This window comes from Diprion similis, chromosome 10 (assembly GCF_021155765.1).
Source record: "Diprion similis isolate iyDipSimi1 chromosome 10, iyDipSimi1.1, whole genome shotgun sequence".
NCBI classification, from domain to species: domain Eukaryota; kingdom Metazoa; phylum Arthropoda; class Insecta; order Hymenoptera; family Diprionidae; genus Diprion; species Diprion similis.
Window position 1 is genome coordinate 21,659,336 of NC_060114.1, and position 13,625 is coordinate 21,672,960.

The window sequence follows — 13,625 nt, forward strand, 5'->3', positions numbered from 1 at the left end:
AGTTTAAGTATATTTTTGCCTGAAAAATGGAAAAAAATCAGGATTTTGGTTAGGTTCTAAAATAGGAGTTCACTTATATTTGTGAATTTTTTTCTGTTTTTCAAAATGCATCGCTATGCGCTTATGGATTGGAATCCGACTAGCGTTGTGGGTACTCATTCGACAGGTTTTGAAATTGTCTACAAAAAAAAATGATCGCGGCTTTGTATAATTTATGTTCGAGCCCAAATAGCCTAGGAAACAATGGTCAACATCAGCAGCTGCCTGAGTAAAATATTTTATCAGATAGACTGGAACTGATCACCTCGTATTCCGTTTGTGGCACGAACTCCGCTAGCAGGTTGCCTGCCTGGGCATACATTACTTACGTGTCCGCCTGCTGCAGAATGGGGTTTGTTGATTTGCGGCGAACCAGTTTTGCGAACGGTGTCTAAACTGGTAATTGCCTCGATGTATCTTTCCCTTATTGGATTCGAGAGAATGAGAGACTCGTACGCTGCCCGGAAGGTTTTGCCTCTAGCTTAGGTCACGGAAAATGATGACGAAGCACAAAAAATTACAACACGCGTTGCAGATACCTCCTGTTTACTTTTCAGTAAATCAGATATTCGGTACAGGTAATTTGCTTCCATTTTTAACAAGATGTACTGTATTCATAAAATGTGTATCCAAACAGCTGACCTTCAGGAAGGAAAAATTAAAAATCAGTAATTCTTCTACTGCCAGAAGCAGGTAAAGTGAATTTTATTTCCTCGAATTCCAGATCGTTTACTCGGTTATTAAATTCGAACTCGAGTAAGTAACAGCCGGAACGTCACAAGTTAAAATTTATTCCTCATGTACAACGCTAATTAGTAATATTTTTAATCACAGTTAACGACCAATGAAATTTGCAGCACAAAATTCGAGCTCTTTATTTGTGACCAGCGATACGTTCATTATGTATTTCCATTCGTAAACAGTAATGGCGCTATATTCGCTGAAAATATTCCATTGTTAATGTAAAGTAACATACACATGATGGAATAACAAGCTTGAACCACGATATGTGAAATTGTTTCAATTCCGTTGTGCTTTTCAAACTGGATCGCTGCAGTGCGCTAATTGAACATTTTTCCAGCAATTAGGCGTCAATTTTTTTACTAAAAATAAAAGTTGCGAAATGTGTCCAATTTTCGAAAAAATACAATCCATCATTTCTGAGTAAAAGTTAATAATAATTTCCAATTAGCGAGTACGGTGGCACCATGGAGCGTTGAGAAAATACTTTTCTTACTCCAACGGCGATCTTTTCTTGTTTACATATACTTTCAGGGCAATCCGAAGTTCTTTTTCCACTCGGACTTGCGTAGTAAAATAATAATGTAACTGCTTGACTTGTTATTCAAAGCGCCAAAATACCTGCAGCCGAGTCTTTGGCAGACAGACCCTGAAATTAAAGCGGGTTCCCGTGGCTATAAAGCCTTTATAAATAACCAGAGTGTTAACGTATGGGAATTTCAGTACTTTCCGCGGCTAGTTTATTAAATTCAACCTCAATTAGTCCGTGTCATTAAATGAAGGGGTAATCAGGCAATCTAGTACCCAACAAACGTAACAACCACCGAATATCATCACATCCTCGATTCAACCCTTCCAACTAAACGCGGTGTACAAACGATATGCATGTACTTTTTACAAGGGTAATGAGGCATCAAGGTTTCGGGCGTGCAATTATTCATTTTCACCACGAATAGCAGCCGGATAGAGGAGCGGGTTGTCGGTGGATACAGATGTGAGTGGTAAACATAACCTATAAATTGACTGTATTTTTATCGTAAAATGACTGGAAAAAATTGTCACCATGATTTCACAACATAAGATTAGATGAAAAAATTTACGTCAATTCACGATAAAATTACTGCATTTTTTGGTAATTTTACCGAGAATCTTAAGACCGGTATTTTTGCATTTCTATTCATGGTTATTTCTGGGCAAATTGGAGACTGCGTATCAACTAAAAGCGGACCTGCGAGTGGCCTCTCAACGCAAACTGTGTATTTGCACGACGATCCTTATCTTATTCGAGCTGCTGGTCCCTGACGTTTGCTTCAACTTTGCTTTCATAGCCCAGTAAATAAGCATGAAAGGTGGTACTTTTTAGGTATGAAACCGGAAACTTGATCTAATGGTAATGCGACGTTATAAAGAAGGGATTAAACCGTTTAATTCGGTACGTAATAACTTTATCAAAAAATATGTCAAACAAAAATTTTTGGGTACAAAAACAAGAACAAACGTCACCAAAATTATCATATTTTTTTTTTGCCCTCAACAACTCTTCTTTGACATATTTTTTGATAAAGTTGTTAGGTTAAGAATTAAACGGTTAAACCCTTTTGATTGTAATAATCTCGGGGGTTGATGGCAAAATTATCATTACCATTCGATTCAGCGTCATCGAATTACCGTTGGATCAAGTTTTCGGATTCGTAGCTAAAAAGTACTGTCTTTCGATTTTTTTCTTTGCCCATCAGCCCGATCGCAGAGCTTTGACTTTACAAACGAGAGGCTGAACGGTGTAAGGAGTGAAACAAACGAAGCTAATGTCCACCATAGAATGCGAATCACAGTCCCGTGACTAGACGATGAAAATTATGCACCGTCATACGCGTTTAAGTCGTTTTGCTACCCGCCGTTGGGAGAGATCAAAGTAAAGTAATGGATTCAATTTCAGGGTCAGCAGTTGTTGCATCCGCGAATGAATATTACATGAGGAAAGGCTTACGGTTCCATTGGGGAATATGGAGGGTCTTCTTCTTCGCCGCAATGATTTGTGGGACTATTAATGCATGCATGGCTCGCGTCACGATCTTGATCAGCGTTGGAAAAAATCTCAGTCAGCCGTCCGCGATTTGGAGGATTACCATCACTCCATTCAATTTCCTCGAGCTTTTTCAGGCCGGCGTTTTAATACGAAACACATCACGCAGCGGCTAAACGCAAGTTATCGTCGCCTCCTCGACCGCTTGCGTATTTCGGCCACGTAACTGCTCATAACTTTCAATTCGAACAATGAATGTCAAGTCAAAGCTTACGATCCAATTTAGCCCCAGTAATTCGGATTGCGTAAGTTTTTTTCCGTTCCGTTTTCAGCGTTCCGGTTCGTTGTACGTTCCAGTTCCACGTTCCGCCGAACAATTATCCATAATATAAGAAACCGAAGGAACTCCCTTCATTTGTTTAAAAGGAGTAGCCACGTAACTGCTCATAACTTTTAATTCGAACAATGAATGTCAAGTCAAAGCTTACGATCCAATTTAGCCCCAGGCATTCGGGTTCCGCAAGTTTTTTTCCGTTCCGTATTCAGCGTTCCGGTTTATTTTCCGTTGCTGTTCTACGTTCCGCCGAACAATTATCCATAGAATAAGAAAGCGAAGGAACGCTCTTCATTTGTTTCAACATAAATGGCAATCCTTACCTTAGCAAATTTCGTTGTTGCGATTTGCCTGATTTCAACAAAAGAATCGTCTTCAATGAAAGACAAATTGACTCAGGTGGTAAAGTCGCCTCCTCGTTATTCTGGAACAATTTATCCCGACAGTGTGTGACGTTTACTGATGGTCTTTCACACGGCGCGGCGGTGCTGTTACAACCATATATGTACGATAATATTGTTAGAAGCAGTGACACTTGTTGAAATTACTTTTCCATACCGGGTAGGTACAACAGAATGCTTGCAAAGGATTTGCGAATTAAAATGAACACAGAGATGAGGATATCGTCGCAGTTCGCACGTTTATGCGATACCAAAGACCCTTATTTACGCTAAGCCGGATTATTCTGGTACTCGTGAAAAAATTAGAAGCTTTTCGATGTTTACTTCAAGCTTGCATTTCCGGTAATTTTCCCGTCAGCGACATTTTCGCCGAACGCGAACTAGATTTGGGGGGGGGGGGGGGGGGGGGGGTTCAGGCTTTTAAGGCATATTTAAACCATTCAAGAATCGCAAAATTGTCAATTTTTTTAAAATAAGGGTAGTAAAAATATTTCACTTGCATAATTAGAGCTTGAGCATTTGTAATAATGAGATTTAGGGGTCCTTTTAACGATCTCTCGCACAGTCAGCAAAAGATCTAAAACGTTTTCGGGGAATTATGAATTATAATCTTCCGTGAAAAAATTTATCAATGAAAGAAACCGCCATATTGGATGTTCCCCGTTTATTCAATTTCTTTAATTCCGGTGCGAAAATTATTTACGCGCGGAGGAAGAAAAAATGACGAGGAAAGAAGAGGGGAAAAAATGTCTGTAAAACGAATAGGAGTAAAAATAGCTTGGGGCTGCAGTTGACAAAGGAAAATACGTCTTCTCCAATTCTCCGAGCTGTTATTCACTTGACAAGCAATATTCGTACTCGGTAAAGCGTTGGTCGAATCTCAGAATACACGGTGGCTCACAAATTTTCATTTCTCGTGCGAAAATATCGTGAAACACGGCAAGCGAGTTCGCGAGAGTGTTTTTGTTTTTCATACAAAATTTATGATCTACACATGATAATTCTTTAAAACTAAGTCAATATCTATGGCAATAATAGTCGAGATGCGTTTTTTCTTGTATACAATGTAAGAATGTTTTCGAAATCTTTGCAGTTAATCCTACAAATTTCATCCGCAGAAGACGAATTTATTCCGAGGTCATCCGGTGATAACGTTTTTAAGACCTCCGGCTTTTTGGGCGAGCGTAAATCTCGCTCTCAACCACAAACACGTAATTTCTATGAAACCCCGTCGGGCCATTTAATTAAGGGAAATGTATTCAATTAACTTAAACTGCGGCTAATTACCCTTAACTTGTCTCCTGATGCTGGTTTATCGATCTTTGACGTGTTTCTAAGGAACATCTTCCTCTACCTTACCTTAAAATATTATACCGCTGTTTATAAACTATTCAGAGTTTTTGTTTTCATCGGAAGTCAAATTCGCTACCATATTCCAAATAGCGATGGCCGCTAATAATACGCTAAAAATAATCGATGCATCGATTTATCAAGTCCAAAACAATAATTGAATACGACTTGGTTGAATCGGTAGAAATTAATCGATTAACCGATTATTTCGTATGTTTTTTAAACAGTGCATATGAAAATTTCGTCCGTACGTAGTCTTATTAGCGGACAAGTGTTTCGATAATTTATACTTTCATTCAAAATATTTTTCAATTTCAGGTGAAAATATTTATTTACGTGGTACTTTTTATATTAAATAAGTACTTATTAAGTAAGACAATGATAATGATAATTGATACTTTAACCACATAAATTGATACTCTATCGCGTCGTTTATGGAAGTAAAAAACAAAAACTGATTGTAAGGGAAAGGTAATCGAGGCAATCGATTGACCGAGTTTGAAAGATAATCGATTACACTCGATTAATCGGTGAAAAAATAATCGATTATTCTTGTTCATTCTTAATTCCAAAGCAAATTCTCTCCAAGCTGTAATTGATTTTGACAATGTCGCGTGATCATTTCTGTACTTGACTTGAATAAGGAAAAATTCAATAGCAGACTTCGAAATTGGCGAAGAAAAATCAGGTATGAGCCGAGAGAATCGTGGAATGGTTATACCCGCCAGAACGCGAATGAAATATCAATATCGGCGAGTTATTGTGGGACGACGCGGGTTGTGTGTTTTTATTCAACTTCGCAGGGATGGCAAATTAATGCCTCGAACCGTAAAGCTAACCGCACACCGGGGGTCGGAAAGCGCAGGGGTTGGCGCTTGCTCTGGGACGCGGACCCAACCAACGACCCTGCAGCCGCAGTCAGCGATTATATCCGAAAGGCAAGCAGCTGGGCTCGACGCAATATCGAGCCAAGCCGTCATCTTCGCCGTTCCTACAATTGCCGTGCGTAGGTGGTTTTGTACCTGTTTGGCCTTGAGTGAGAAACGAAACCCCGCCAGTGAAAAATGTCAATTGTTCGTTAATTGACTTCCTGGGTGAGGGAGAATTAATCCAAGGAAGCCAAGCCTCTGAGTGCCAAGTTTTTGCGCCAACGTCACCTTGGAATGGGTCAAATTCTTTCTGCGATTTATTATATTCCTCTCACGAATTACGCGGTTGCAGAGTTTAGAGAGAGGAAAAAAACTGAGTGAACGATAAAGAAGAAAAAAAAAAAAAAGCAATCTAAATTATGCTATCGGCGTAACCGTAAATATGAAGATCGTTTCAGTCAGAGTTTCAAAATCTCCTGCCTCGTGATTCGCGGCATGCTGAGCTCGCGCTTTTATTTAACTTTTACCAATTTTCTCATGGCTAACATAAATTTTCCACCGTTCGTTTGCTCGACGCAAGTATCATGCAAGGATTTGCCGAAGTCTTGCAAACTTTGAACAATTATTCGATGAATAGACAGGCATGCTTCTACAACATAAGGGTGGGAAGAAGAAAAAATGGGAGGAGAGGGAAAAAATCAGGCGAAACTTGGAATAATTTTGGGCTTTCCGATCAAAAGGCCGTTGATTCTTTACGACCTCAAACAACTCGAGTCCGCAGGACTCGGGGGTCTTGTTTCTCGCGGCAAACCTCACTAATCAACCTCAAATTATTCACCCTCAATGTTTGAGACGAAAGTTGGAAACCGCAGGATCCTCTGCCTTGCCTTAAACCTTCGGGGAAGAATAATTCACTTGGCAGAATTGAACCCCTGGGAGTCCAATTATAAAAATTTCTGTCTACCCGCAGGTTAACCCGGGTCACGTTAGACGCGATTGGAAGACGATGAAACAGTCTCATCATTCTTTCAAAGATCTTACAGTCTGACCCCGGTTTTGCCCTCAGCCTTGATTATCGATTGTAGGAGAACTCGCAATTCTTTTTCGCATATCTTCTTCATCTGCAAAAATCGGCGACACTCTCTGCACATGACGAGTTTCGCCTAAGAGGTTGAACCAGATCGAGATCTGGGCGCAGAATAAAACGAAACGCTGCATCAAATTGCATTTACATTCAAATACGATGACGTTTCACAAAGTCCGCATTTCCCTGGTATAAGGAAACTGGTGCTACGAGACGGTGAGTTGGGCACGGAAATGCAACGAGGCTATTGCCAGCAGCCTCAAGTCTCGTGATCAGGGCCGTGATATCCGTTTGGCGGAATCGAAAAATCCATTTCTTCGAAATATCTATATCGCTATACAAGTTTGCCAACATTTAGCACATGGTTCTTCTACCATGACCGTGTTTTATCGAACATAGCATAAATCTGAGGTAAACATTCACACAACAATAAATTTAAAGGACAAAAATCTGACTTTGGGTAAGTATCGCCGTTTCTTACCGAACAAATTGCTGATCCAAAACTGGCTTACGCCTAGCAAATACTCACCTATTTAATCAAAACAAGTAGAGTTGGCTTGGAAACGGCGTGATCCGACCCTGAGCACGCTTTGGCAAAGCTCGGAGTCGAGCAGAGCGCAGGAACGTCGATCCCGCATATGCCACTAGAAATTTCTCGAACGTGGCACCACAATCTTCCTGATTTTGACTAACCATTTTATCTGGCGCATATCTGCGGACTATGCTTAGAGTGTTGTTCTCCAAATTTAGACACTTAGGCACCTAATTCTTAAAATTGATGGATGGACAAGTAGCGTCGGGACAGGATGAAACTGAAATCCAAGTAAAATCTCATTCGTACAAAAAAGACATTTCGCAATGTGTGTCTTGAAAATATTTCGAACAAGTTCTGAATCCGAGTTTGACGATAAGCCAGAGAACCTGAAGTACGAGCGAACCGACCTGGTGATCAGTCTTGTGATCAGCCCTCAACAGTGGCTGCATTTGGAACTCTGACTGGAGACACAGCAGAGTAGCGTCCCGAAAGCCTTGCGACGAAACTGCGAAGGGTGAAAGACCTCAAGGGTGGATAAGAAGAGTGATGTGATAATTAGCCGAGGGTACGATCCTACTTCTCTGACGGCCTGAACCACTCGAAGTACTTGGAAATTTTTGCCTCGGCATCCAGGCTCATCCACTTCCATCTAATATCGCATCTGCCTCCGTCATCTCTGGCTCAGAAAACATTCTCGCAGACTCTGGACCAAGCAGCGATCCGTATCCGAGTCACGAGGCCGTCAAACCTGACACGAAACACACGACGCGTACCTGCCCATACACTAAGAAATAAGTATTTCGGCAAAGTATTAATTAGTAATGAATATTATTGTACCGTGTCTGGCTGGGAAATCTCCATCCTCGCTGGTGTTTGAATATTTCCGACTGTTTCAAGTGTACTTTAAGCATGATTAATGGAATTAAAAGTATTTGCAACTGAGACGCAGATGAAACAACACTTGCCTAAGTGTGAATGTATATTTACGCTATATTGTGAAGGATAACACATGACTGTATACACTCATTTATTTGTACATTAAATTATGACATTGGCTCACGTCATAGAATTGAACAGGAGCCAATGGATCTGCCTAACGTCATGGAATTCCAATACGTGCTGAATTGGGTTTCAACGCTATTGAACTACAATTACTTTTCAAAGAAAATTACGTTATATACATGTACGCGTCATAATTGTTGAACCAATTGTTACTCAATCACAGAGGGTCTTCCTTCATTCGCGGTTCAACTCTTAGCCAGAAGCCATCCTTGGGTTCCACCACAAACGTTTTCGTGCTCAATTCTATCCGCGGCTGAGTTTTTGACGATGGCGATACGTTGCATGTAGCAAGAAGATGAAATAGAGCCAACTTTACTTCCATCAGAGCAAAACGCGTGGCTATACAGATTCTGGGTCCCAATCCAAAGGGGAAATACACGAACGGAGATATTTTCGACTTGTTCTCCTCGTTGAACCTTTCTGGGTCGAATTTCTCTGGGTCCGGGAAATACTTCGGGTCGTGATGAAAACTGTAACACGGTATCCAGACGTTTCGACCCGGTTGTATCTCCAATGGCTCGAGTCCAGGCAACGATGGTGGAAGGGTGAAGCTCTGTTCTCCAACCCTGTCCATGATCACAGAGGGCGGAAACATCCTTAACGTTTCGCTGACGACAGCGTCGAGATATTTCATCCCGTGAAGATTTTCGTAAGAAATTTCCCCCGCGCCTCTTTCGAGTTCCCTGTCAATCTCTGCCTGCAATTTCTTCTGAACTTCCGGATTCGAAGCGAGAAGTCGGGCTGCGAAACTCATTGTGGTCGCGGGAGAGTCGAAACCTCCAAGGAAAAAAACGAAAGCCTGTGCAGTCATATCCTCGATAGACAGGGAGGATTTTTCATTCCTGTCTTTTGATTGCATCATAAGTTGTATCATGTCGGGCCTCACGATTCCTTCCGCCTGTCTTGTTGCAATGGTCGTTTTTATAGCGTTTGTGAAAAAATCCTCTGCCGCACGGTCCAGTATTTTGATATTGAACAGCTTCGCAAGCCATGGAAAGTTTTTCATGAAAAAGAATTTGAACATTTTCACACCAGAGAAGTCTGACACCGACTTGCCCGCTCGGTAAAATTCATTTTCACGATCCTTCAGTGAGTTCACGCTCAGTCCGAACGCCGTTGACGCTATAACGTCGAGGGTGTATCTCCCGAACGCGTCCTTCATATCCAAAGCCTCGTGGTGGGAGTAAGAATTGACTAAGTAATCGGATAAGTTTATCGCGCATTCCGACATCGTTTTGAACATCATTTTCATCTTGCTGGAGGTGAACGCGGGGCTCAAAAGCGTTCGCATGTCTCGCCACGCTTCGCCTGTTAGTGCAAACAAGTTTTTCTGGAAGAGCGGTTCTGTCGGTGAGTCTGCGAACATCTGGTGGTTAGGAAAACTGTCGAAGTTCTTAATCGTGATGGATTTTACCAGCTCTGGGTCCTTCAGCAGAATTACCGGATCTCTAAAGTCAAAACAGCCAACATATTTGGCCTCCGGGTGAGATTGATACGATTCTTCAATCACTTCGGACAACGTTTTAGTTTGAAAAAATGCTGCAGTAAACGTACCGAAAATCGGGTTTGGTTTCACGTACGGGATACCGTGTTTCTTGAAGTAATTGTGATTACGAGTGAAGAATAAATACGCGCAAAATGCACCCACCACTACTGTCAATATTACTGTCCACAAATCCATGTTCTTCTGTCGAAGTCCGTTCAATCACTATTCCAGATGTGGGCACGAATTTTTTCTTGATTAACACTCCAGCAATACTACAAAGCAACTGAGCCAGTCGCGTCAAGTATCAGATGAAACTCTCGTAAAGACTGCGCACAGCCACTTGACCCCCCGATGACGTCACGTGTTCGAACTCAATGGAGTCAATTATTCGTACTTAAATCGCACTCACACTCTCACGCTTACTATCTCGAAGATAGGTGTCCCCTGATTCTCAGGCCTGCGATACTCAGATGAATAAATCGCTACTTTACTGTATAAGAGCCCAAGTCTCGGCCCAAGTTGTTCACTAGCCATAACCCTACGTACGTATACCTAATTATCCAGGGCTTCAAAACAGTTATTGAAAATTCTAGTTGTAATCAACCATTCAGAGCCACTGCGGTAGCATTACACAAATTCCAAACTATTTTGAGAACCTCTGCGGTTAGCGTAACTAATATTATCACTATCCTCGCCAACGCTTGTCAGAACATAAACAACTTGTATAGATATATACGTATATTCTAAACTCTTGATCTGATGGGCACACCTACCTTGTGAAAACACGTTGTTTACGTAGTTCGCCTAAGCTTGTTTTTGTTTTGTTTGTGAAGATACCGGATGTTTTTTAAACCAATTTTTCACCGGGTGGATGAGAGGGCACTCGTTTTTGGAATAAAATGAAAAATCTTTCATGGAAATATTACGCACCACTTATCAGGTAAAAGAAAAATGGCCTGGCAGAGCACGGAGACAAATGGTTGGAATAAGCAGTGTAATATACCATTTCCGCATCATCCACTTGTTACACAATCAGCTTGAAGAATGCAAGTGTTGCTCGGAAATAGTTGGCTGCTTCGCAATGGCGTCATTATTCTCCTTTTTACACCCCTCTTTCTCCACTCTATTTTGTTGACGATGTATCCACCTCAAAGAAACTCTTATCCAGTTATTTAGTACAAAAGCCAAGTTCGTTGTGTACGCAGCTCGGGCCGTTTCACCCGGCGCATAATTTATTTCACGAGGACCCGTGGATGAAGTTCCTAGTTAGATTAGGTAGGACAGTGTTCTCTCAGATACTTGACGTGTAACGCAACGTTACTAAGTAGACGGTGGACGGGTACGCAAACCGTGCTGTGTTTGCTCAGGCCTTGATGCCAGGTTACCAGAGGCAACCACGAACCCCGGAATATAGTCAGTTTACCTCCCGCCTCTGCTAACCTCTCTTCTCTCATCACGTCCTTGTCTGTGAATATATCGATAATTATACCGAACTTTACATTCTACCCGTAAACCTTGCCCTAGGTTCATCATCGCCACGCTTGATCCCGTTTATGTCTTGTGTGAAAATGTATAGTTCAGGATATGATTAAAAGCTGAAAGTTAACCTCTTATGAAAATGTTGACGAAACTATTGCCCGTTGAAAAATACAATGAGCGTATTTGAACCAGTGTTAAAACCGACTACAGGCCTTGACAAAAAGGCACATGACTTTATGATCATGCGGTGGACGGTGTATCAGAGATAGCAGACTGCTCGCTGCCTTTCATAACCGCAAGTGAGCATCGTCAGCAAGTATAAGGGAACAGCGAAGCGACGGTAAGGAAGGTTGGGAAAGTCTAAAAGAAGGTTCGAGTAGCCGAGAAGAGATGGTTGGTGGTTGGAGGGTGAAACGAGAGGTCAAAGGAGGGATGGTGAGAGTGCGAAGGGTGAGATCGTATCTTTAATTCAGTCAGGAGAAGTTTGTTGGCCGAGGCAAGGGAGCCGGTGGATGTATGTCGATAGGAATGGCACACCAGAGTAAACTCTTGGGACAACTGGATCCATACTCTATCCGATTGAAAGCGGTTGGCAGGCTAGTCGCTTGTCTAGCGGTTCATCTTATTTGATGGCACAGTGACTGGGCTTTCCGTTACACCCGGCGATGTGTATGTATGTATATATGTATATCTATATATTTCTTTGAGATAAGTAATTTGCTCCTTGAGTGATTCTCTCAACGTTACAAAGGGACTACTTGAAATGAAAGATTTCCAACTTTATTCTCTTTATGAAAGTTTTGTACGCTCCTCGTTTCATTCTCTCCTCGAAAAGGAGGCCTTGGTTCACGATTGGTTTCTCAGGACTCGAGTTTCTATCACATGCGTATGAATAATACTGTTCGTAGTGTCTGCACCATATTTATGACCAAGTTACGGCGTATAGCTAGCCGTAAAATTTGAATGAAGTTTTATCCGTTCTGTGTACTATACGCTTCGCACCATAAGATCCTTCGGTGCATACTCATCTGAGCGTGAGTCTGAAGTTTTCATGTGACAAAGCGCCCAGGACTACTGGCTGACAACAAGATTCCGCTCACGTAGTTGGTTCATTACTAGCCGGAGTAAGAAACTTCGCGTATCAATCGGGCCGCATGCCAAAGATCCTGTGTGATGTACTGATTTGAATAGTGAGTCTGATACAGCGTCAGGGAAAAAGTTTTAAACTTACAGACGATATCCGTTTACATTTCTATTGGCTCCGGCTCCGCTTGTTATCAAAGCGAAGCGTGGACAGAACTACACTCTGGAATTTTTATTCCAGAATAAAGATTGCTAAGGGTTCCACTTGAACCGAGACGACCTGGCAGAATGCCGATATAGTTTTAAAGGACGGCGGCCCTTGGTATTCGAATATTCGAGACACTCAGCGCGACGCTCACCAGCGCTGGCGTACGAAAAAAGTCTATATTCAATCCAGTGAAGAAGGCCCTGACAAACCAAACCAAACCTTTGAATAGGAAAATTTTGGGTTCTTCCAGAACTCCGTCCTCACTGTCGCGTACAGAGTAATCAGAAGTTAACTCAAAGAAGAATGCTGCATCACACTTTGTGATGTGATATCTCGAGGTTACTTTACTCCGTTAGAGTGCCAGATGTTTCTTTTAGTCCACTCAACTCTAGTCTGGCTTGATGAAGAACCATGCGAACCTTATCTTCCGTCAAATAACTGGAGTCGTGGATGAAGGGCGTGAAGGTGTGCAACCGTTCTCTCCACGATCTAAGAATAAGACAAGAATTATACATCAGATGTTCTTGCACAGCGTTGCCACTCTGGTAATTGAGAGTGTACAAATTCTATGGAAAAAAATTCACTAGATAGGTAATAGAATGTACTGAATGGAATTCGACTATTGTGAAGTTGTTGCTTTCGCACTTGTCAGTTAGGCAGGCAATTGAAAGATCTATTTCGGTAGGCTCATGCTCCATCTAGGTTACACAATATCTATGCCCAGGTTATGATGTCGAACCGCATGGAGGGAAAAACACGACCTTGGTAAATGATCTCTGAGGAAATATAGGGTGTTACATTGGCATAAACAGCATGCTGCATTGATGGGGTTCAGTTGACAAGTCAATATTTCCTAGAAAAACGACTTTTAAAAATTTGCATTAAAGATCATCAAAGCGTCCTAAAATATCTCTAAATGTGCTAAAAAATC

At 41.7% G+C, this 13,625-nt stretch overlaps 1 protein-coding gene across 1 annotated transcript; it reads right to left on the bottom strand.

The window, feature by feature from the left end:
* Positions 1–8,386: 8,386 nt before the first annotated feature.
* Positions 8,387–10,201, bottom strand: LOC124411065 (cytochrome P450 9e2-like). The gene has a single exon (XM_046889924.1). The coding sequence runs from the start codon at positions 10,117–10,119 to the stop codon at positions 8,596–8,598; it is 1,524 nt and encodes a 507-aa protein (XP_046745880.1). The 5' UTR covers positions 10,120–10,201; the 3' UTR covers positions 8,387–8,595.
* Between the last annotated feature and the right edge of the window lie 3,424 nt (positions 10,202–13,625).